The sequence below is a fragment of the Podarcis melisellensis genome (assembly GCF_964234715.1).
Source record: "Podarcis melisellensis genome assembly, chromosome: 4".
NCBI classification, from domain to species: Eukaryota; Metazoa; Chordata; class Lepidosauria; order Squamata; family Lacertidae; genus Podarcis; species Podarcis melisellensis.
The window spans coordinates 77,622,039-77,646,582 of NC_138531.1; the positions used below are offsets into that span (position 1 = coordinate 77,622,039).

A 24,544-nucleotide genomic window follows, 5' to 3' on the forward strand; every position below is an offset into this window, starting at 1 on the left:
CTGCTTTTTTCCCACTGAAGCCTCTCAAATTGTAAGACTCTCTTCCCTCGCATTATTACCCACCATATTTTTCCATGTTGCCTTCCTTCTTTTTCCTTCCCTCAGCATGTGTCTCTTCCCCACTCATGTACTTTTCATGCAGCATTTGCTACCACTTATTTGAGAATCCCATATACTTGCCATGGTAAACAATTAACTTCAGCAATATATAATCCACAAATGCAAATATATTAATTTAGTGGGCCTTTTCAATGTAGTGAACATGACTGTCTAGTTCATAGCAAAAACATAGCTATAGTAAGTACAGGAATGGAGGTTTAAGATTTTGATTTTTAAAAAACCACAGGGTGAAAAAATACAAATCTACCTTCATTTCTTATGGCTGTTGCAGAAATTTCAGAGTCGTAAGATTTTAAATCTGCACAAGTTGGCACAAGGCAAGCAGAGGAGGCATCTCTCTTTGTGGTTCCTTCTTCCCGGTGAACTGGGGTATTATTTATTGTATAAATAAATTTTTTTGGTCGTTTTTTCAAACCAGAAAGTGAGGTCATACTTTTCAACCCAGACCTTGTAAGTCCACTAACATCACCAGCAGCTTGGGTAGAAACACTACCTAGAGGATCATAGTTCTTTTTTCCATTTTCTCTTGAGTAATTACAGCAACTATTATCAGCTTCTGTAAAAGTTGTGTTTTCCATTATGAAGGAACTACTGTCTGAAACATTTATGACAGATGCCAGCTCAGCCTCACAATCTTTCACCAGCGTTGGGCCCTTATTGCTCATAATCGCAACAGGCAATGGAGTGTTTTCAGGCAGTGGTATTATTTCCAGAGAACTGGTGTTTAGCAGCTTGTTACCTTTTATTAGGCATGATGTGTTTTGAATACACGATTCTAGCATTTCAGTACTGGCACACTCTTTGCCAACAGATAGTTGCCTATCTTCAGAACACTTCTTGATATGTGACATAGGAGATGAATCAGAACAGTGTGAGGACGTTTTTTCAAGCTGTGTTATGTCAAGTCCAGATAAGTCCAGCTGAGACCATGAGCAAAGCAAAGATGATGGCATTTCCTCTTCTTTTGGTATGCTATTTTGATTCACAGAGTGCTTCTGCATTCCATTATTTGGAATAGTCTGCAGGTGACATTTGGCGGAGTTTCCATATTTTGTTATAATGTTGTCTTCATCAGTGTCTTGATATTCATGTTTTGCTTTATCAGAAAATGTCTTACTTTCCTTGACTCTTTTTGGTTTTCTTAGAAAGGCTTTGCTGCTTGCAAGGCATTCAGACAGATCATTCTCTGTTCCATCATTCGTATCTTCATCCATTGGTACATTTGGTAGCATATAATCTTCTCTTAATTTACTGGGAAATATGTTCTTACCAAAGGATCCAGCTAATAACCTTTCAAAATCTGTAAATAAAAAACCATGAACATGAGAAAGCAATATTTTATGAAGGGCTCTAATCCCACATTTCATTTATAACATGTATTCCAATATATGTATTAAATTATTTATTTTGAAACAGTGTTAGAACTGGATTAGTGCAGATGTGCATGTGTGTATATTAAACACACATATACGCACACCTTACGACTTATTTTTCTCAAACAGTAGTCCCCTATTGCAGTTTACAGACTGCTTTTGAAACTTGGGAGAATTTGAAAATGCAGTAAACAGTAACATTTCATTGGGATAACATTTCATACAAACCCTTCATATGAGTGGAGAGGCGCCTACACACCATTCTTATCTTACCTCATCTATCAGCACTGGGTGGAAAGAACTGAACCTTTAATTTTGTTATTTTTTTCCCTTTATTGAATAATATATGTGATATGCATGCAAAGGTATTTGTATTAAGTTTTAGTGGACTTTTATTTCGGTGAGTTGTCATAGTTGTTGCTGTCTGCGCTAGGTACGATATAGTTAAATGGGTAGACATATTCTAGAACTACCCAAATAATAAAATACAAATAGTTATTAAACAGTAAAAAATAGTAATCCACCAGTGCTCACTGTGGGTTTTGCTGTCAGTTTCTGCACATACATCTTCTGTTCCTGATGTGGACTGCACATGCATACTATCTGTCTTGGGACTTCTACCGTATTTGGAGATGAGACTATGCATGACCTGAACACAAAAAGGGGATATTAACATATATAACATATATAAATTACAAATTAGCTGTGGACATGAAGTTCACAAAAAAGTTGCCTATTTTGACATATTCTAACCCTTAAAGCCACTCACCAACTCAATTCTTTCATTATGCTGCTTTGTTCCAGAAACGGAATCATTTCCTCTAGCTGAAATATCAAATATAAATAATTTTTAATCAATTATGCAACTCATTAGAGTTCACTGATATGATCTTAACATAGAAACTCAGTTTACTAGCACAGCATTTAATATGAGGGAAATTAAACAGCAAAGTATTTTTGACATAGTCACATTGCTATCATTACCTATGATGACTGTTGGAGAAAGTGTAGGAGGCGTTGCTAATGAACTTGACCAAGTCATCTCAGGATCAGCTTCTGCTCCTAGGCTTTCAAAAACAGATTTTGGTGTCTGAACCTAAAATATATAAAAATTGTTCTTTTTTGTAAAAAAAAAAAAACCACCACCTGAAGTAACTTCATTTCAACAGCTAGAAAATCGGAGAAAAGGGGAAGTACCTCAAAAATCTTGGGTGTATGCAGAAAACTTCCATTTAGCACTGAAAAACATTAAGTGTGATAATGTTAGCCATCATCACACGAAAACAACCAACTGAATATTTATAAGCCACTATTTTCAAAGTTCAAAGCAGTGAACAAAATATTTTTAAAACAGCTTACTTATTGGTGGAGGGGACAAAAGAGTTGACATTACCATATTATGGCAATAAATCCAAGTCTTCACATTTCTATATCTTTCATTTAAAAATTCTCACCTGCTTCTGCTTTGCTCTGACCCAATTCTTGTATAGGAGAAACAAATGGCACAGATTTATTTGGTTCGTTAAATATCATTGGAGTTGATGCAAATTGGTTTTTTGCTGGCAGCTTCCTCTGTGGTGTTTTAAAATTACTTTGGTCCAGGTCACTAGTTTTATGTTCAGGTTCTTCTGGTCTTTTAGAGTTATACAGTGGAGCTTCTGAACTGAGTTCTTCAAACCAGTTGATACTTATTGGTCCTAAATCTAAGAAAAGGAATATATTATGGAGGATACCGTGCCCTAGGTTATAACCCCACTTGTAAGAAAAAGTAACTATGGAATGACCATATACCATTATTTTGAACTTGTCAAAAAAGTGGAGGCACAGCCTGAGACAGTATTATGCAACCAATTCTCAACCCCCACTTTGCAGGAAAACAGCCTCTCCCCACAATCTCAGGCCTGCCAACACAATCCTGTTAAATTCTGGCTTCTCATATGTTTTACCCAAGATTCTGTCAAGCATAAAGTAGCCAGGACAGGACAAAGGCAGGCAGAAGAAGTTGAAGAAGCAAACCCCCTACTTATTCCAGCTGCTGATCAGGTGGAAAGACAGGGGTCTACTAGCTCAAAATTTAACACGCAACCTAGATTGAAAGAGAATTCCTTCATACTCAAATCCTTACTCCCCTGTAGCCCCACATGACACAATTACAATATGCAGTAAGTCCTTTTGGGGTAAGGGGTTAAGAGAGTAGGGGAAAGATTGGTTGCATGGGCAGCCTTCTACTTGTTGTGGGAAAAGCTCTAATCAAGCCCATAACTTATTGAAAAGAGTTGTTCACAGCACCATAATAAATGCCCGAGGTACCTGATTCACTACATTGCGCTTTGAATATTTCAAAGAAAGATGGCTTCTTTGGAGATGTAGTAACATTTTTCTTATCCATAACATCACTGGTGTTGCTAAATAAACCTGCAAAATAATATTACAGTTTTATCAAAATCTGTATCATATTTGCAATGAATTCTAGTTCTTTGTGTTTGGCTTCGAGTATTATCTGATAGCACACAACCAATGCAGCATTTGCAATAAAAATATTTATGTATTGCTCAACTTGATTGGCATCAGTTCCACTATATATATATCACCCAGAAAGACTAGGTTGAATTAAAACAAGAAAATTGGCATTCAGGTTCTTAACCCAAGGTACTACTTCAGGGTTAGCGGAGTCTTTTAACCCGAAGTGTTTGTAACCTGAGGTACAACTGTAATGCTAAATATTTTGTAGCTATTTCAATTTGCAGTCACAGATCTGACTTTATGGGAGGAAGAAATGTTGTCCAGATAAGGGAACAATTCCATCAAGTGATGCCTCAGTACATTCAGCCAAGCACAGTTTAAGTGTGGACTATGTGGGGACTTAGCAGCAGAAATTGTGCTCAGTTAACTCCTTCCACAGTCCTGCTGCTCAGCTACCCAGACCTACGATACGGTCTGGCTAAGCATATATCCCAACCCAAGGTTGTAGTTTGCCTTGCCTAGACAAACAGTGATGAGTAGGAAGCCAAGAACAAACCTTGGCTACAGCTCATGATTTGTCTGGAGCAAAACAAGCAGTGAGCCCAGGGTCAGACTTAATGCCAAACTAAACCATGGCTTAGGTCTTCATAGTGAAGCAGGAAGTGGACCAAGAGAAGAGCACAGTAGCTACAATTTGGGTTTGACTTACTTGCAAACCTGAGCCATTGTGGCTTGAGGAAGAATTTCACACAAAACTTATATGAATGGACTCACAGCTGTCCATGGAGCTGCAGGTCAGTTCTGTGTCCAGGACAGCTGTCTACCAGATCCATCTGGTATGCAGGCTGAGACTCTACCTGCCCACAGACAGGTGCATGTTCTTAGTTACCTCCCGCTTGGACTACTGCAATGCGCTCTACATGGGGCTACTTTTGAAGGTGACCCGGAAACTACAACTAATCCTGAATGTGGCAGCTAGACTGGTGACTGGGAGTGGCCGCCGGGACCATATAACAGCAGTCCTAAAGGATCTTCATTGGCTCCCAATGCATTTCTGAGCACAATTCAAAGTGTTGGTGCTGACCTTTCAAGCCCTAAATGGCCTTGGCCCAGCATACCTGAAGGATTATCGTCACCCTCATCACTCAGCCCAGACACTGAGGTCCTCCTCTGAGGGTCTTCTGCTGGTTCTCTCATTGCAAGAAGCAAAGTTACAGGGAACCAGGCAGAGGGCCTTCTCTGTAGTGGCACCTGCTCTGTGGAACGCCCTCCCATCAGATGTTAAGGAAATAAATAACTATATGACATTTAGAAGATATCTAAAGGCAGCCTGTTTAGGGAAGTTTTTAATGTTTGATATTTTGATATTTTAATGTTTGATATTTTGATATTTATTCTTCTGGGAGCTACCCAGAATGGCTGGGGAAACCCAGCCAGATGGGTGGTGTATAAAAGTTGTTGTTGTTGTTGTTGTTGTTGTTGTTGTTGTTGTTGTTGTTGTATCATCATCAGTTACCATAATCCTTTCACATTAGAAAACAGTGCATAGGAACAAATCTGATCACGCTACAGTAAAACACATTTGATTTCAATCAAAGTGTTATACAGTATTAGAAGTCTGTTTTACAGTACTACAGGAACAAATATAATTTCTGCATTTTAATTTTTTTAATCAGGATTCTTTGTGGGACTGTCTCAAGTTTCTAAAGTTGAACTGCACAACGTCTGGTTAATACTGTAATGTCAAGCAATGGCACATTAAAAACGACAACAGGGAAACAAAATTTCTCTTTGCAGAAGCCATGTTTATCCTTGCTCAGCAAGAATATATTTGAAACAAATTGTCTGGAAGTTATGTTACATTATTTCAAATACAAAAAACTGTTCCTATGCATTTGTGGAAAATGAGTAACCTTAGCATGTCCACACATGAACCACTGATTACATAAAAGGCTTCTAAAACAAAGTTAACGTACATAGAAACAACAAAGAATTGTGTTAATTGTCACATCTAAAATTCAATACTTGATTAGGACTCGATGGAATTCCTCAGTTTTCCAACAACAGGTAGGGAGTGGGAAGCCAAAAATTACACTAAAGCACATCAGCCTGATAACTAGCATGCAGCAATACAGTGGTACCTCGGGTTACAGACGCTTCAGTTACAGACTCTGCTAACCCAGAAATAGTACCTCGGGTTAAGAACTCTGCTTCAGGATGAGAACAGAAATCGCGTGGCGGTGGCAGCGGGAGGCCCCATTAGCCAAAGTGGTACCTCAGGTTAAGAACAGTTTCAGGTTAAGAACGGACCTCCAGAACAAATTAAGTTCTTAACCCGAGGTACTACTGTATTAAAACTATTGTTAACATACAGCAGACCCTTGTGAAACAAGGGTCTCTCTGAAGATCCTCTAATAAAAGACATACAAGAAGTAGAGGATAGGTATTTTCACAATGGAAGGCAGTAAGCAGTGATTTCACAAGAATGTATTGCGACTATTTAATTCATTCATAAATTATCAGGAGTTACGGATAAGAAGTGAAGCAGCTGAACTTGAGGATGACAGCAAACTATTAAGAGTTCTTAAAAAGCACATCTTGAAACTGGGCAAACTGGCAACAGAATGCCTGAGGAAGAGTCAATACAAGTGTAAATTTATGCACATTGGGACAAATCCGAAACATATAAATTAATAAGATCCCAATTGGCTGTTGAAACTGAAAAGGATACAGTATATGGAACTGATGTAGAATAGGGCAACTAAAATGGTCAACTAGCTGCGGCTTCCTCCTCTTAAAGGCTGGACTGATTTCCAAAAATACGTTTCATCACGCTGTCCAATGGTCTAACAGCAAACATACATTTACCTGGAAGTACCCTACTCTCATCCAAAAAACAACAACACACCTTTGTAGGGCTCACAAGTAAGTATAAAAGAAGAAGAGTTTGGATTTGATATCCCGCCTTTCACTCCCTTTAAGGAGTCTCAAAGGTAAAGGGACCCCTGACCATTAGGTCCAGTCGTGACAGACTCTGGGGTTGCGGCGCTCATCTCACTTTATTGGCTGAGGGAGCTGGCGTACAGCTTCCGGGTTATGTGGCCAGCATAACTAAGCCGTTTCTGGCAAACCAGAGCAGCGCACGGAAACGCCGTTCACCTTCCTGCTGGAGTGGTACCTATTTATCTACTTGCACTTTGACGTGCTTTCAAACTGCTAGGTTGGCAGGAGCAGGGACTGAGCAACGGGAGCTCACCCTGTTGCGGGGATTTGAACCGCCAACTTTCTGATCAGCAAGTCCTAGGCTCTGTGGTTTAACCCACAGCACCACCCGCGTCCCTTCACAAGTAAGTATACATACCTCTAATCAGCCTGTGCCTCAATTAGTTCAATAGAACTTCTGAGTAAGCATGTTTAGGATTGCACTTAACCAAATTTCATGGCTGGGTGCAGCCAAAAACGAACTGCCCAAGAGTGACTCTCTTTGACCCTCCCTCCCAGTGGCAGAACAACTGTTTCGTATGCAGAGGGTTCTGTCCCTGGCATTTGCTGGTAGGACTTGGAATGTCCCCCTGGGGAGCTGCTGCCAGTCAGTGTGAACAACACTGAGCTAGATGGATCAATAGTCAGTACAATGCCTGTTCCTACTTTCTTCAGCAAATCCCCCTGGACCATGGGCTTTTTAAAGGAGATAGCAACCTAAAGTTGTTGAGCATTTTTTTGGAGGGAGTAACCCCCCCCCCCAAAGGAGGGCATTATGAGGAGTGAGCTTTCGTTAGGAGAGCAGGCATCTGCGGGGGGGAGCAGACCCTCAATTCAATAATTTTGGTGGATCTAAGGGGGGGGGTGCAACTGCCCTTCCTGCCCCACCCCTAGCTACGCCCATGGCCTCGACCCAAGTCCAGCCCCAGACATTTTGCTGCCTACCCAAGTCGGGCCAAACTACATGACACCCAATGCACAAAACTCCACAAGCGTCCAAATCCCTTGGGAGCGAATATACAGCAACCAGACATGAAAAGGTCATGCTTCGCTGGCCCTTCACTGGACCTCAAACGTCGCGCTTCCTCAGACTTCGTCCCCGCTTGTCCTCCTTGCTTTTTCAGGGGGTGGAAGGAGAGCAAGGAGGGCGACAACCGCCTCAGGGGCAGGCAGCCGGCGGAAAGACAAGCACGGAAAGCGCATATTCGCCACCGAAAGGAGCTGCCGCGAGCCACGTCACCCCAGAAAGGAGTCGAAAGACTGACCGGTCTCCATAGCTGCGCCTCAGCAGCAGCAGCGCCACTTCCTCGAAATACGAAATCTGCCGCCAAGTCTCAGCGACGCAAGCGCAGATGTGGAAATGGCGCGCGTTTGCTCCTCCTCCTCCTCCCAGTTGGTTCAGTCGTCGCCCCGGCGGACGTTCCTTCCTGAACTGCAGCGCCACAGGCGAGAGGAGGTGGTTCCCTGCGAGGGAAGCGGCCGTACCACTTCCTGTTGTGGGGGTGTGTGTGTGTTAAGCGGTCTGGAAAGTGGGTGGATTGGAGTGGTTCGTCTCCGCCGCCCTCAAGAATCATGGGGAATGTAGTTCTGCGAGGGTTGAGGGCTGCCTTGCTCAAAATAATGGGTTTTTATTTTAATACACGGGGCTAAAAGTACCAATTCATGTTTGCAGCATGAAGCCCTTTCACAGCTTGTATTGTACAGCTAATTGCAATGTCTTTTACGACGTTCAGTGAGCAGATAAAAAAATTGCACCCAACCACGAATAACTTATTTCAATTCCCTCTTATAATTTCCACCGTTGGTGGAATCTTTCGAGGAGTTGGACAAGGCGTTTATAAGTGGTGCATGTTTCACAAACATACAGTAAGGTTGATAGTTATAAACAAGTTTCCCTTCGAATGCCCCGGTCTTCAAACACTCTGTGCTTCAAACGGGAGAAAGCTGCACTAGCAGAGTTTAGGCGATGCTGGATACGATTGATCACCGAAGAATTATTTCTGGGTTTTTTTACCTTGTGAGCAGGCGGCAATACACACCCACAGCCACAAGGTCCGCCAGCGTTTAAGTTCTAACCATTCAGGCAATGCATTCTTCATCTTCAGAGGCAAGGAGATAGGACTACTTACTTTTTCTCTAGAGTTATTAACACACTCCCGCCCTAAATAAAGCTTGAAGTCTGACTACAGCTTTCCCATTTATTGTTCTATCACATGGGGAGAAGAAGCGTTCATAAGAACAGGTTACCACGTGTTGCACTTTAAAAGACAGGAAGCTATAATAAGTGGTCATTCCTGCAATGTATACATTTTTTAAAACAATGGGATCCAAATCTTATTGTTGAAGTTTAGCGGGGGGGACTCTGTTTATTGTAAATATCAAATGCTCAGCAAGTACCAGCATTTACCAGTAATTTTAACATGTTAGGATGGCCATGGTAAATGGAAGAAAAAGATTATCCAGGAATTTGTATCATCTGTGTATCATCTGTGATACACAACTTGAATTTTAATCCATAATCCATTTATTTGGAAATAACTCCCTTTGATTTCAGTGTAGCTACGGTAATCTCATGAACTCATGGAAGCTTCACATCTCCCTAGTTGTGCAGCCCAGTCCTTTCTGTGTTTACTTGAAAGTAAGTTCCACTAAGTGCAACAGACTTTATTCCTAAATTAGCTTAGGAGTTAACTAAACCTGAACCCCCAAAACAGTTTGGAAAGTACAGATAAACCAGAACTGATCTCTTTGTTGCCTCAATATTACCTTTAAACACAAAAATATGAAATTTTGAAGGAAAAGCAACACAATAATCTGATTTTTTAAAAAAGATAAATGATTTATGATTAACAAGCCTCCTCAACAAACGTGTCCAACAAACACCCACATTCCAATAATTTTGCAAAACATCAGTGCATAAAAATAGCATCTTTAGATGGTGGCAATAGCACATCTTGGCAGATTTATTTATTAATTTACAGGTATTGTAATGGGAATGTTTATCCAATACAATGAATCAAAATATTCAGCACTCTAACTGGGGAATTGCCCAATAAAGTATGAGTGAGCTACAGGACAGATAGGTGTAAGGCTTGACGAAAGATGTGCTCAATGCCCCTCTGAGGCAGTAATTGTAGGTATGAGTTTGTGGGTGTTAGACATCCCTAATTCCTGAGTCCAGTAGAGATTAGAAGTTAAGCAAGACAAATATACAAGCCAAGTCAGTTCCCTGACTAGGAAATCGCCTGGTGGTGTGATGGACCATTCAGAAGACAAAAGGAAGGTAATGAGCCATTAGGAAAACCAAAAGAGAAAGGCTTTGTGCAAGAAGTACAAACCATATATCATAAAAACACCAGTCTCTGTGTGCCTCCTTTCGAAAAGGAAACACACCCTGAATAAGCACCTGGATTCTCACACAACTTGGATATTGCAGTGACCAGCTGCTACATTCAGCTGTGAGACATCAGGAGCTGAGAAATGTGAGAGCTGACCCAGATTGGCTCAGCCTCAATATTGGTATGCACTGTATGAACTGATTCAAAATCTGCAAAGATGACTGTCAGAGCACACTTATTTTAACGTTTCATTGTAAACTGGACTTACGTAAAAGTAACTGTTGTGGAACAGGCTTTTATTTTCTTCCAGTGGTTGGGAAAGTTATATATCTACATGCAAACTAATGGTGGGTTAAAAACATCCTCTTCAGCAGCTCAGCCCTGACTGGTACATCCCTACAAGGATGGAAGCATTGTTTCTTCTAAGTCACGGGTGTCAAACGCAAGGCCCGCGGGCCAAATCCGGCCCGCCAGACCTCGTCATGTGGCCCGTGTAGCCGCCGGCGGCCGCCAGCCTTCACCCTTTATGCTTGCTTTTATTTTTTGACACAAAAAAGCCGCCTCTTCAGCGCATGCACGGCAGCCTACAAGCTAGAGAACGTCTGCCCTCTAGCAGCGCCGGATGTTCTACACAGGAAACCTCCACTTTACATGTCCTTTACATAGTCCTACAGATACAACTGGCCCTTTGAGGGTGACCAAACTGCTGATGCGGCCCCCGATGAATTTGAGTTTGACACCCCTGTTCTAAGTGAATATGTTTGCTTTCATTTCGCCAGTTGTCCCCAAACGTCTACTCTCTCTATGGAAGTGGGGTTTTGTCTCCCTGCCCACAGGCTCCTGTTCTGTTGGGCATCTATCTGTGACAATGTTTGAACAGAGCAAATGTGCATTATAGCTCAGACGACATTGTCATACCTATTTACGGTACATGGGAATAAGCCCAACTGAACTCAATGAGACTTACTCTTGAGTTGCACTATAACTTATGTAGAGCTGAACAGTGTTGATATCACACGTATTATCTGGGAATCAACAAGACAATTGGGATTTTGTATGCACTGGATTTTATACGAACTGTATTCGTATCTTAACCTATTATCTGTGTGAGGCTGATGGGCCCAAGGGGGGGGGGGGAGTTGTGGCCTTGCCATCCATATGCAAGAGCCTATTTTAAACTAGCTAACTGCTTCCTACTCAAGGTAACAGTTTTGCAGAGCAGGCGTAAACTTGTATCAAGCAGCTGAAGCCAAATGGATTGCTTTAGTGTAAAACTGATATTTAGGCAAGTGCCTTTAATTCTCAACAAGGGAGCACCCATTGGTTTCAATGGATATACCACAGTCTGAGACCTAGTTAATCAGTCTGGCCAACTTTTTAATGGGCTCGATCTAGCAGGAATGGGGTTTAGTTTGCACAGGGACGCTGGTATGTTTGTGTTTAACCTTTGCAAGCTTAGGAGTTTGCTTTGGATATTCACTACTTTGGCCTAAGTCCTGCCAACATCCTCCCCTAGCCATGGGAAGGAGGTCAAGAGTTTGCAGTTGGTAATAATCAATGGACTATTACCGCTGGCCAGCATTAACGAGCACCAATTAAGACGCCCTTCCCCTCGAGGGAATAAAAGCCACGGGGAGAAGGCGAGCCAAGTTACCTGTCCCTCTGGGCTATGGAGCGCTTTGTCTACCCGTCCTATAGCATCTACCAAAGTTATGGGAACGCCTTCAGCCACAGCCACAACGTGGCCCCCAGGCCGCCATCTAAGCAAAAGCAGCCTGGCTGGAAGCAGAGCAAGAGCAGCAGGAGCAGCATCCCGAGCCCTTACCGGGGCCCCCTGTCTGCCCCTTCCTCGGCCCCGCTGCCGCCTCTGCCGCCGCCGCCGGCCTCGCCGGATTATTTAGACAGCTACAAGCGGGCCCAGCTGAAGGCGCTGCTCTCTCAAGTCAGCCCCGGCCTCGCCCCGAGGCTCCGCAAAGCCAGCACCAAGGAGGTGGGCACCCAGGTCAACCCGCGGGTGGACGCCGCCGTGCAGTGCTCGCTCGGCTCCCGCCAGCTCCAGAACCTCCCCGGGCGGGAGCCTCCGCCGCAGCAGGGCCGCCAACTCTCCCCTTGCACCGAAGAGGAGGCGGCGGCAGCAGAGAAGCCGCCGCCCACGGGGCGAGAAGGAGGGCCGCCATCCCAGCAGCAAGCCGAAAAGCCCGAGGAGAAGGAACCCCTGGAGCCGGAGAAGGGCGCTCAGGCTGAGGCGAAGGGGAAGCTTCCAGGCAGCGGTGAAGGAGAGGAATCCGCCCAGCAGCTGCGGGACGGGGAGGGCGACACGGCCCAGAAAGGCGCCGCTGACGACGCCGCGGCCTCAACCGCCACTGAGGGCAAGAGAGCTGCTTTCCAGGTGAGTGGGCCTCTTGGTCTCCTCAGTTCATTCGCTAGGGGCGCTGTGGAGGCGCGAAAAAAGGCGCGAAGGCCGCCTTATCGGACTCCTGAAATTCTCACTGAGGGAGTGAGGCGCCGCCTCCTACTGGAGACGCTTTAAGACAAATCAGGCCCCTCTCCAGCTACTGTTCCTCCCCGTCCACTGTGGGATCCACCTCGGGGTTATATTTCGTGTTTAGCTGATGGACAACGGGTTTCAGTAAACAAGTGGGTTTAATAACCAAAATAGGGAGCTCCCCCATTTCCTTTTTAGCTTCCTTAGCTGAAAGCAGGACCAAGACTCACTGAATGTTAAGAGTTCTGGGAAACCTTTCCTGGCTTGTGAAGTTGCTAAATATACACTAGTGTTTCCAAACCTTGGCTCTCCAGCTGTTTTAAAACTACAACTCCCATCTTCCCTAGCTAGGAAAACCAGTGGTCAGGGATGATGGGAATTGTAGTCCGAAAACAGTTGGAGACCCAAGGCTGGGAAACACTGTGCCTATTCAGGACTGTTATCTCCTTCTTAACTGCAGATATTGGGGGCTGAGTCTGCACCCTTTGGATTGCTAATCTGCCATGCACTTAATTTTTTAGAAGCTTAAGCGTTTTTGGTGAGGGGTGCCAACACTTCAATACAAGCCTGGGCAAGTTTAAATCGAGTTGAGAAAGCCAGACTTGTTTATAGTAGTTCCTCCCAACTTCTAAGCATGCCTATAGGGGAGCAAGCTCCACTTAACTTGGAGAAACTAAGTACATTTAGGTATGGTCTGTGAAAAGTCACTGTCTTGTTAAGTGAGTGTGACTCCTGTGTGTGTGTGAGGGACCTGTGGCCGCTCCCATCATGGCAAAGATTAATGGGAGTTGCAGTCAACATCTGGAGGGCCATATAATGGTTTTATAACTGTTGTAGTAAGCAAAAGAGGAATGAGGGTGGTTGAGAACCTAGTGACAACTCTTACTTACTGTAACCTTTGAGGTTAATTTGGCATGTAACCCAATATGGAAAAGGAATGATTTTGCATTCATGTGAGGAACATTTAAGGCTGTGAGAAATGAGGTTTTTCGCAGCCACATCCTGCATGATTTTTAAAATTTTTGCAGTGGAAGACCACTACACTCAAAAAGACCTGGCTTCTGAGTAAATGTACATAAGATTGCAACCTGTGTGCAGTGGACTTAAGACTATAATTTTTGGGCTATGCCATAAGATTTCTGCTAGACCAATCTGTCAGCATTGAGGGGGTGGTATAAGCTGACAAAGTGAAGTGGGTATCTTTAGTCTTGTTCTTGCATGAAGATTAAGTTTTTTTGGTGTTTGAATAAAAATTACTCTGCAGAAATCTTTGTAATACCCTTCTTGCATATGTCCATGAAGTATGAGCTAAATGACACAAAAAGGTATGTTTACAGTATCACTTCATATCTTGTGCGCTTCCACTGCTAGTTTTCAAAGCCACATTCATGTTGGCCACAATCCATATAATTCCTGTAGTTTATTGACAAAGACTACTGCTGGATACATTTTGTCTTAAAACTGCTTCAATTTGACTAGATATAGAGTAAGCATTAACAATAACATATATTGCATTTTCCATTGCCTGCCTTAAACAATAAGCCTGCAAATAGTAAGAGTTGGCTTAATACTATAAAGATTTCTAAATGTGGTACACATTAATTTATTATGCTGCTAATCAGCTATTTTCTATTACAGTTCCTAGAACAGAAGTACGGCTATTTCCATTGCAACGACTGCAAGACCAGATGGGAAAGTGCTTACGTATGGTGCATTTCTGGAACCAATAAGGTATTTAGATGAAAAGACAAAATTTGCTTCTAGAGGGTTTGCTTTTGGGTACAAACAAAAGGGTTGCTGTACCTTATCAGAAAGTGGAGAATCGTTTATGAATTGAAATGCTTCACAAACCTGCAAAGGGTTTTTGAACATTTTCCAGAAATAGGTGTGTTTGCTTTTAAGGTGCCAAAAGCTTGTTCCTGCTGCAGCTGACTGATTTATTGTAGCATAAGCCTTTGTAGACTAGCAGAATGCTCATGCTAGATTTTATTTATGATACCACAAAACTTTCATCTTCTTGTCCAGAAGATAGCAAGGAAATACTGATGCTATTATCATACTATCCACAACTCTCTTGAACTATTACCAATCTCTGTTTATCAGGTTTCTTGTTCATTAATGCCTGACAAAATGCTAATACTGGAACCTTTTCAGTGGAATATTTGGAGACACTGAATGGAAGCTGTTCCTGTTAGCTAAAAGATAGTTAACATCTATCTTATGATGTCTGAGTGGGAGATGTTTTTGTTAACATAGCACCTGTGGGTTAACATGCGTCTGCAAAGGTTTTCCTAATGACCTCAGACTTCTGTCTGTCCTGTTGAAATTAGGCCTGAAAGAAGCCTTCAATTGGAGCCCATGCTTTTTTCAAGCCTAATTGCAATGGGCAGAGAATTTGGGGGGCTGCAACCAGGAAGGGGGTTAACCCAGTCCTCCCTACCTATGAATCTCCCTGAAGCAGCTATGTTTGGAAGAAAACTTTTTATTTGCTTAAATAAAATGCCACCCCCCTGTCCTGACAAAGCCTGTCAAGGATGCAAGATAATCCTGAAATTTTAATATAGTGTTGTGAATCAATGAAACCTAACTGCCTGTAAACCTATTTTTGCTCTGGATGTGTAACTTTTTAAAGAATTGACAAATCTAGACTTTGATCTGAGAAGGCTCTCTTCTAATGGCAATCACCTTCCTTTGCATAGGTTTACTTTAAACAGCTTTGTCGCAAATGTCAGAAGAGCTTTAATCCTTATAAAGTGGAAGCAATTCAGTGCCGTGTAAGTAACACGTTTCCTAAGATGTGTTAAACAGTGAGAAATACTTGCCTACTTTAAACGGCAGTGTTCAGGGAATAGAAAAAAATATATGGAGAAGTCGCGTTTAGCTTCCTTTAATGTTAGCACCAAGACTAGCTATGGGGGTAATTTCTAGGAAGCTTGGTATCAGTCATACGAGTTGGAAAGGACCACGAGGATCATCTAGCCCACCCCCCCTGCAATGCAGGAATATTTTGCCCAGCATAAAACCTATGGCCCTTTATTAGGCAAATAGAAAACTGTATAGCAGGAGAAGGCAAACTTTTCTGTCAACAGGCAAAGTTCTCTTGGGAAGTAATCCTCTGGGAGCTACATGTTTGCATTGGTCACAGCTACCCTCTACACTAAAGACAATGGCTTTCCACACATTTTTAATGTGGGGTGGTAATCTTCTCGCCCCACCCCACCCTCCTTGAAATTAGGCCCTGGAGCTGCGGGTTTTTCATTCATAGGAACAGGCCACTTTTGAGCTGCTTTCAAAACAAGTAGGACAGCCTTTCTCAACCTATGGGTCCCCAGATGTTGTTGAACTACAACTCCCATCACCCCTAGCTAGCAAGGCCAGAGCTCAGAGCTGATGGGAGTTGTAGTCCAGCAACACCTGGGGACCCACAGGTTGAGAACCGCTGAAGTAGAACATGCAACTATGGCAGGAGCCCTGAGCCAAGGTGGCACAGCAGACAGAGTGGTGAATTAGAGAAACAACAATAGAATTATGGAACTAGTATACTGTAAAATACATTGGAAGCAGGAAGCCAACTTGATCTGTTCACTAATTTAAATATGTTATCCAAAGATCTGTGCAAAGACTCGTTGCTCCTGCCCCCAGAAGAAAAGGCACATTGACCTCAAGAGGCCTCACCGTCAAGAGCTGTGTGGCCGCTGCAAAGGCAAAAGACTCTCTTGTGACAATACTTACAGCTTCAAATACATTATCTAACTTGTGCTGTTCTTGCACATGGCACCATGCACTTTGTTACTTGTTTCATAACATGGCTTTGACCTTAGGTTTCTGACCCGGCATTGGATACTGGAGTAAAGATTTTTGTAAGGCTAGGAAATATTTGTAGTTTATTGGGGTAACTTGTAATGAATTTGAATTCCACTTCAATTGTAATAGTCGCTGATATGGAAGGCTAGCTATAGTACATGAGAGCTATATTGAAGGATGGGAAATTGAGGAATTTCTATGTAGCAAACCTAAAATTTCTACAAGGGGCCAGGTTATCCCATTTGATGCTGTTTCATTTACACTTATGAATACTGTACTGTAATGACAAATTATTAATAACAAGGTGAGCTGTCTCTTTGCATACCTTTCTAAAACTAATAAAAATATTCTTAACCACTGAAGACTATAAACTATTCCATATATTGTCCTCTGGTACAATCTCTGCAGTGGAAAATATATATTAAATGGAATAAACAGAGTAATTCTGATCTGGGCAGATGGCCTGCTTTTTCTTTTCTTTTTTCTCTAACTGAACAGACACCTCAGCATAAGTGTTAGATTTAAAAGTCATACATTGATCATGACTTGGAGAGTCTCTGTCCTTGTATGTTATATGCAAACAGTTGAGTTTCTTTCCTGAAGTAACTTATGAAGATGAATTTCCCCTGCCTTGTTTCGTTTTACAAAGAAACCAACTTTGTAAACTAATATGATAATAAATGCAGTTGTCTTTCATCCAGTGTGCTCAGAGTGCCAAGAATAAGTAAATACCACTGGTAGCAATTGTTAAAAAGGAAATATAGGTTGGTCTGTAGTGGCACTATTAGAAGCAGCATAGTTTGACATTAGTATAGATATCTGTACAATGGGGTGATCTGAGATATACACACACACACACATTCTCTGTATAAATTTGGTATAGGACAGTGAGCAAGGTGTAAGACAGGATACCTATCAGTAGGGGAAATTAGGCCAGTTTGAGAAGGTAATCAGCTTTAGTTCTAGTGTCTCAAATAGCTTGGTTTTCTGACATTCACAAGCATTTTCTTATTTATAGAGCATTCTTCCAAACAGAATGGTGGCAAGGGTGTTTTTGTAGAGACAGCATTCAAGTCATGCCATGTAAGAGAGCACGTCTTCCTTGCTATTTAACATGACTGCAACAGGCAGGCACAAAGTTGAGAACAGGCTTGCCACAGATGGCAGGGCAGGATACCACTAAGAACCAGTGAAATCCAGCAAAAGGCATAAATATTCTCCATACTTAAGCGTTATGGAGGTATGCTATTGGTTGCTAAGCATAAAACTATCCTTCGTTTCAACAGTATTAGAGCAGCAACATAGTGCATATAAAATCTAAGTTGCAAGCACCTAATGGGGAAATGTGTAAAATCCTGCTTTACTTTCTCATGCACTCAGAACTATAGCTGGATCACTTTCCAGGCAGAGTTAAAACTAGGACAGTGTGGGCACTTATTTTCCAGAGCTGCTTGAGGAGCAAGAATTACGTTTTCACCCCAAAGATTACACTTCCAGCATATTTGCTTAGTCATAATAATTACTGTAAGTGGGACACGGGTGGCGCTGTGGGTTAAACCACAGAGCCTAGGACTGCCGATCAGAAGGTCGGCAGTTCGAATCCCCGCGACGGGGTGAGCTCCCGTTGCTCGGTCCCTGCTCCTGCCAACTTAGCAGTCCAAAAGCACATCAAAGTGCAAGTAGATCAATAGGTACCGCTCCGGTGGGAAGATAAACGGCGTTTCCATGCGCTGCTCTGGTTCGTCAGAAGCGGCTTAGTCATGCTGGCCACATGACCCAGAAGCTGTACGCCAGCTCCCTCAGCCAATAAAGCGAGATGAGTGCCGCAACCCCAGAGTCGGCCACGATTGGACCGAATGGTCAGGGGTCCCTTTACCTTTACCTTACTACTTCTGTAGGTTTGCATAAAATAGTGTATGAAGTCATTCTTGCAACCTCCACTTTCCCTTTACAATTTAAATGTGAGTACCTTACTTCAATTTTGTTTGAAGGGCTGACCCCCTTAAGAGCAGAGAAACATACACCATTTTTCATCCAGCTAGGGCTATGCATTTGAAGCCAACTTCAGAATAAACAGCCTATTTTTCAAAGCTGCTTCTGGTCAAATGAGAGATTACATTTGTTTCCCTTATGGGTATTTAGAAAGCAGCTATTTGAGTGTTGTGATGGCTGCATGTTAGTTCAAAACCAATTGAAAGCAATAGCCTTTGTACCGTATCATACACTTATTCCATATTAATCAGCAGACACACAGGCATGTTTGTATATATGCATATGTATATATATTATAATGACCTTGATATTTTAGTTAGGTGATCCTATTCTGATCAAAATATCAACCAAAAGGTACTTCACAAAAACCTTTAAGTGTATTTACAGAGTGAATAAGTGAGACTATGCTGCAATAAAAGTGTCTTAAATGTGCAAAAAGATTTGCATGCACCCATTTAACACATTACAGCAGTTAAGTGCAAGAAAAACTTACATATTACCCCCAAAAATATTCTTAAGTACAACTCAAAATTCACTTTCCATTTCTTAACTGTTAAAACAATGTATGTTAAATTAAAATATCCATGCGGGGCAGGTCAAAAGAATTAAAATCAGCAATGTGATGTTTTCCTACAAAATAGCAAGGTATACCAGACCAACCATCCTTATGTAATATAAATATATTCATAAAAGCAACCCTCTAGTAAAAAGCAGCCAAAATCTTTTTTCTAAAAAATCTTCCTTGTCCATTCATAGGTACTTTGGCCTTAATAACAGACCTTTTACAACAGGATCTAGTACCTTCCAAGACAGTAGCCTAGCAACATCAGGAAATGTACTTCATAGCAGCTTGGTTTTCCCCCAAAAGATACAGTAATCATATTTAAGTTACAGTGTACATTTAAAACTGTAGTCCTTTACAACCTCTTTCATACACACAGGCTCTCAGCTTTCAAAAAGACAGTCTCGCAGTGTCCTGTTGCTAGCTTCATTCTGCCCATTTTTTTAACTTGGTCAAAAGGAAAAAAATGTACAAGATTAAAAAACAAAACCATCCTCAAGTGAAGGAAAGATTGCACTTTTGCCAACCTAAAAATAAATTTCTAGAAAGGAAGTCTTGTTCAGTGTAGTAGTCTTTGGTATGTATGGAAGTCACTTCTTCAGTAGTGAACTGCGGTTGTCCAGTGAAATGCATTTTGTTTGTGCAGCTCAAAACAAAGGATTCTATGCTACCTTTGCCCTTGCAGTATTGCTACACGTTGAAAACACTGCCCAGCTCCTCTTGGAAAATGTTGTAAAGGTAACAAGACTGACTACAACTTGACCAAGTCTTTCTAAGGCTGAGAAGGCATTGAACCACCTCACCCCAGCATGGAAGCAATCCCAGCTTGAATGAAAAGGGGGGCACAAGACTTTTGTCAGAGACTTGTGCCAGAAACACTGGAGTCTGGAAGAAAAGTATTGATGACTCGGTAGCTTTGAGCCCTGCGGATCATGTCCCGGATCTCTATGTTCAGCTCCATCAGTTTAGTACAGATTTCTGTCAGGCTTTGATTGGAGCCCACTAGAGCGTAAGTGCCAGACTGCCCCAGTGTTTGGTGCCGGAAGTAAATATTCAGTAGGGTCTGGACCTCATCATCAGAACTGCTTCCAAAAATGTCATTGGGCCATATACTCCTGCAGGGAAATGAGTATAAAAAAAAGCCAGAGTTGATTTAAGGATCTCTCTGCTATTCAAGAAATAGATTCCCTCTTTTGTGCAAGTTAAATCCCTTCCCAATTCCTCTACAGCTACATATGCATATTTTGGGCAACTCGTATACACATTCCATGCCACTGAAAAATAAGCCTTGCAGGGAACTGCATGAGATAATAAACAATATAGGCACATGGGATTCACTATAAGTATTTCCTTCAGGAATGAAGGTGGCTGCCCATGCTTCTCTACCATGCCAAACTAAAGAGAGGCACCTCTAGATGGGAAACAGAGGAGGTAGCAAAGTGTTTCTGTAACACATTACTATGGGGATTTGATGAACTAAAACAACATTTTACAATAATAAATAAAAAGTTCTGGCCTGGGTAAAGGTTTGACTAAATGATCAACTATAAGGAGTTGGTACATCTCTGGCCCAAACTATGCATGTGGAAGAAACCATTCCTGGGAGCTGCTTGCACTTCCCATCACAGCTTGACAATCACTGCTTTGTGCAATGGTTAAAATTACACAGAAATTAATGTATGATGCACTGTTTCACAACTTTTTCATTTAAATGAGGCTTGCACAATAAAAGTGCTTAGTAAATTGTACCTTAAAATGATTACAAATACCTTCTGACTGAATCTGAATACAGTGGTGCCCCGCAAGACGAATGCCTCGCAAGACGGAAAACCCGCAAAACGAATTTCCTATGGGCATGCTTCGCAAGACGAAAATGTCTTGCGAGTTCCTGCGGGGTTTTTTTCCTCCCCCCCCCTTTTCCCCAAGCCGCTAAGCCGCTTAACAGCTGATCCGCTAAGCCACTTATCAGCTGATCCGCTAAACTCGCTAAGCCGCTAATGGGCTTGCTTCACAAGACGAAAAAACCGCAAGACGAAGAGACGCGCGGAACGGATTCTTTTCGTCTTGCGAGGCACCACTGTACACCTGTTAGCGTAATTGAAGATGTGTGTGTAAAGTTACATAGCTGTAGTCTTCTGAGAGGAAGAAAGGGAAAATATGACGTGATGATCAGCCACTTGATCAAGTTACCTGCATTCCCTTATTTGGTGTAGAGCTTTTCCAAGCTCATTGTTTTTCAGACACTCCAGCATGGACTGAATGGCTACTTCTGTAGAGGTGAACATGGGTTCAGAGGTACCACATTCTACAATCAGAGGTTCCATTGCAATGGCAGCACTAGCTTCCTTAAGGTTCTTCTTTAACTCACTCAGCTCTCGTGACATATTCAGTAGCTGTTAAGGAAAAGAGAATTACAGTCATCAATGTACAGTGGTACCTCGGGTTACATACGCTTCAGGTTACAGACTCTGCTAACCCAAAAATAGGTTAATAACCTCGGGTTAAGAACTTTGCTTCGGGATGAGAACAGAAATCGTGCTCCGGCGGCGTGGCAGCAGCAGGAGGCCCCATTAGCTAAAGTGGTGCTTCAGGTTAAGAACAGTTTCAGGTTAAGAACGGGCCTTCGGAACAAATTAAGTACTTAACCCGAGGTACCACTGTACAAGTTTTCTCTATTGGGCATCAAAAATATAAAATCTGCACCATTCAAGGACAAAGTTCAAGGACCAGACAAGGACCATTCATTTCTTGCAACTGGGTGTTTGAATAAAATTTAAATACACATGTGCAAGATGCATAAGGAACTCCATTTGTGAATGTATATTGAAATACTGCTAGAAGAGCAAATGTATAAAAACATTACTGTACTTTATATCTGAGTAGTGAAGCTCAGTGGTGATCTTCGGATATCCACTATCTCTTACGCCAACCTACCTACCCAGAATTTTGGGATAAAAGGGAGTTGGGGAGAACCATGTATTTGAACTCCACACAGGAAGAGCAGCTTATAAATGTAAGAAAATAAGTACCCAGTTTGAAATCCATCCACATTTTCTCTAAGCTAACAGAATGCGCTACACCTCTCTATAGTTATCATTCATGATCTTGAACAAGCAGCCCTCATTTAAGATACGTTAGATTGCTGTACGAAATAAACACCACACAAGAACGCATAGCAATTATTTCAGCAAAAGGCTTGATTGTAGCAACATACCTCTGGCATTGTGCTAACTTCATGCACTTGTCCGATGAGTTTACAGTACGACTGAAAAAGTAACAGCAACTGGAAGTGCAGCTTATATAATCTCTGGCACAGTTCCAATTGCTAAAGAAATAAAATTGTAAATGGGGTAAGTTATTAAGAAGCAACAGGTTGGACATTATTTTTCTATAAGCAATAAACTGTGAATCGGGGATTACAAAACAATGCTGAAATAAGACCAAATACTGCTGTAAATAAGGAATATCTGGAGAATATGGGAAGCATGTGCCATCTCTACATCAAAGTGAACTTCAATGGCATTTTTTACCTCATTATAATTATACTTTAATCTGATGGTGGCACAAGTGCTTGTTCCAAATGATCACAATAACTGTATTCAACTGTACAATAAACCATGGTTTCTTGTTATGGGAGCAAACAGTGAAGCTTCAGTTCATGTCCTTGGTCCTTGGTCTACCTCTGGCATGGCTTTTGGTTCTGGGTTTTGTTTTGTTTTTTAAATTAACTAACTAACTAACTAACTAACTAACTAACTAACTAACTATAACTACTGTTACACTTGAAGATGATAAACTGCAGTTATCTTAAGTATGATTCATTTGAAACAAGCCAATTTTAAGCCAACTTTAAACCATGCATTATAAAGCTGGCTTCTATGGTTATAAAGTTTACAATGCAGATGTAATGCTAAACAGGTTAATCAAAACTGAAAGTAAGAGGTTTTTATCTCCTCATGGCCATGCTGGAGGGGAGTGTAGAAACCTGAAGCTCACTGTGGCCTGCTGCCATCGCAATCAATAATCGTCTACTGTAACATCCAAACACAACTTTTGTTTAAATACCATTATATAAACACTGCGCTTTTGAGGTCTTGGCTGGTAGTTGCTTAAATAGAATGCCTGCCTGCATTGATACAATCTACATTTTTTCGTAAAAGAAATGTTATGGACTTGGCTCATTAAAATTTGTTGTATTAGTCAAGGAAATAAAAATAAATGTGCTTTATTGGGTTGATGCAGGAGTTTCCCACTTCTTCAAAAGTGAAACTGCAATTTCTTTCAAACTGCATTTGTAACTTAGTTTAGACGCACAATGGCTGGCTAAATTGAAAACCTTAAAAATATACGACTTCCATGAATGGGTGCTTATGACTATAGTGTTGAACCACAATAGTTCTGTGCCATGACAATGCCTTGTTATGCAGAGAGAAAGGGGAGGTGTACACAATCCATTCTGTGTGGTCACTTGAAAGCAGCAGAAATCCTCATATTTGGATGGCATATCCATGTACTGAATTTGTAACTGGTGCATGTGCATCTGGCCATAGGAAGGAAAAGGCGAGTTGGAGCTTCATATAGGAGTCATGTATAGTCCTTTAACACCAGGTAATTGCTGGTTCACTGCAGTGTATGAGCTCGCAGCTAAGGGCTGATGCGGGACAAGGAAGGAGGAGAGAAATTGGCTCCACTAAATTGAGGAATCCCTGAGATGAGAAAAGGGATTCCCTCAGTTGTACATGTGGGGAGGATGGATTTATCATATTCCAGGGGTATCATACTCTAAAATGGATTAGATTCCTTTATTCTGTATTACATAATGAAATTCTCAGTTTAGCCTAGAATGAAAAACACTCTCATTTTGGAGAAAGGCAGTACAGAAATTACTTGTTTTAGTAGAGCCATTACTTCTGTTCTCTTCCTTCACACATTAAGCAAGTGAGGGCTTTGATTATTGTCCAAATATAATTTATATAACAATTTCAAATTGCATGTGACAAGGCGAGAATTTATAAATACGGTAAACTATATTCGAACTGCCCAGGAAACTGAGATAAAACATAGTACAAACATTTCTTGTAATAATAAACGGAATTAATAAGAACAAAAAGAAAAAGGGGGAAACGTGCTAAGAGTTAAAACAGGGAAATAGGAGAGTGCATTAGTCCATATTTTAATGGACAAAGAATATGAAAACTTTTAACTTACTGCAAGAGATTCCATTTGCTACACAGCAAGCATGGCACAGGAAAAAGGAAAGGAAAGAAAGTATAGTGTCAGTGTAATGCATGCAACTGGAAAAGCACAGGCTTCTTTCCTAGTCTGCCAGCAGTATTAGCACTTCTCTTTACTTGCTAAGTGATTCAGAATGTATCAACTGCACAACATGCACGGCAACAGCTGTTTAAACAAAATTTTGAATAAT

At 41.7% G+C, this 24,544-nt stretch overlaps 3 protein-coding genes across 11 annotated transcripts in view; 1 reads left to right on the forward strand and 2 right to left on the reverse strand.

Annotated features, from left to right (window-relative positions):
* BRCA2 (BRCA2 DNA repair associated) overlaps positions 1-8,410 on the reverse strand; it is a 32,083-nt gene extending 23,673 nt beyond the window's left edge. The window contains exons 1-8 of the mRNA XM_081909281.1: positions 8,204-8,410; positions 3,804-3,908; positions 2,948-3,196; positions 2,691-2,731; positions 2,478-2,589; positions 2,263-2,318; positions 2,028-2,142; positions 368-1,420 (exon numbers count right to left, since the gene is read on the reverse strand). Coding sequence (XP_081765407.1) covers positions 368-1,420; positions 2,028-2,142; positions 2,263-2,318; positions 2,478-2,589; positions 2,691-2,731; positions 2,948-3,196; positions 3,804-3,908; positions 8,204-8,213 — 1,741 coding nt within the window. The 5' untranslated portion in view covers positions 8,214-8,410. The remainder of the gene's footprint in view (positions 1-367; positions 1,421-2,027; positions 2,143-2,262; positions 2,319-2,477; positions 2,590-2,690; positions 2,732-2,947; positions 3,197-3,803; positions 3,909-8,203) is intronic.
* Positions 8,411-11,842: 3,432 nt separating this feature from the next.
* Positions 11,843-17,261, forward strand: ZAR1L (zygote arrest 1 like). The gene is made up of 4 exons (XM_081909439.1): positions 11,843-12,665; positions 14,400-14,492; positions 15,461-15,535; positions 16,371-17,261. Exons 1-4 carry the CDS (start codon positions 11,946-11,948, stop codon positions 16,512-16,514), a joined length of 1,032 nt encoding a protein of 343 aa, XP_081765565.1. The 5' UTR covers positions 11,843-11,945; the 3' UTR covers positions 16,515-17,261.
* Positions 17,262-18,824: 1,563 nt separating this feature from the next.
* FRY (FRY microtubule binding protein) overlaps positions 18,825-24,544 on the reverse strand; it is a 192,863-nt gene continuing 187,143 nt past the window's right edge. For 7 of the 9 annotated variants that reach the window (XM_081909290.1, XM_081909288.1, XM_081909289.1 and 4 more), the window contains 4 exons: positions 24,328-24,345; positions 22,334-22,444; positions 21,310-21,512; positions 18,825-20,234 (listed from right to left, as the gene is read on the reverse strand). In XM_081909290.1, coding sequence (XP_081765416.1) covers positions 19,976-20,234; positions 21,310-21,512; positions 22,334-22,444; positions 24,328-24,345 — 591 coding nt within the window. In that variant the 3' untranslated portion in view covers positions 18,825-19,975. The remainder of the gene's footprint in view (positions 20,235-21,309; positions 21,513-22,333; positions 22,445-24,327; positions 24,346-24,544) is intronic. The other 2 variants (XM_081909284.1, XM_081909287.1) reach the window with 1 other exon arrangement.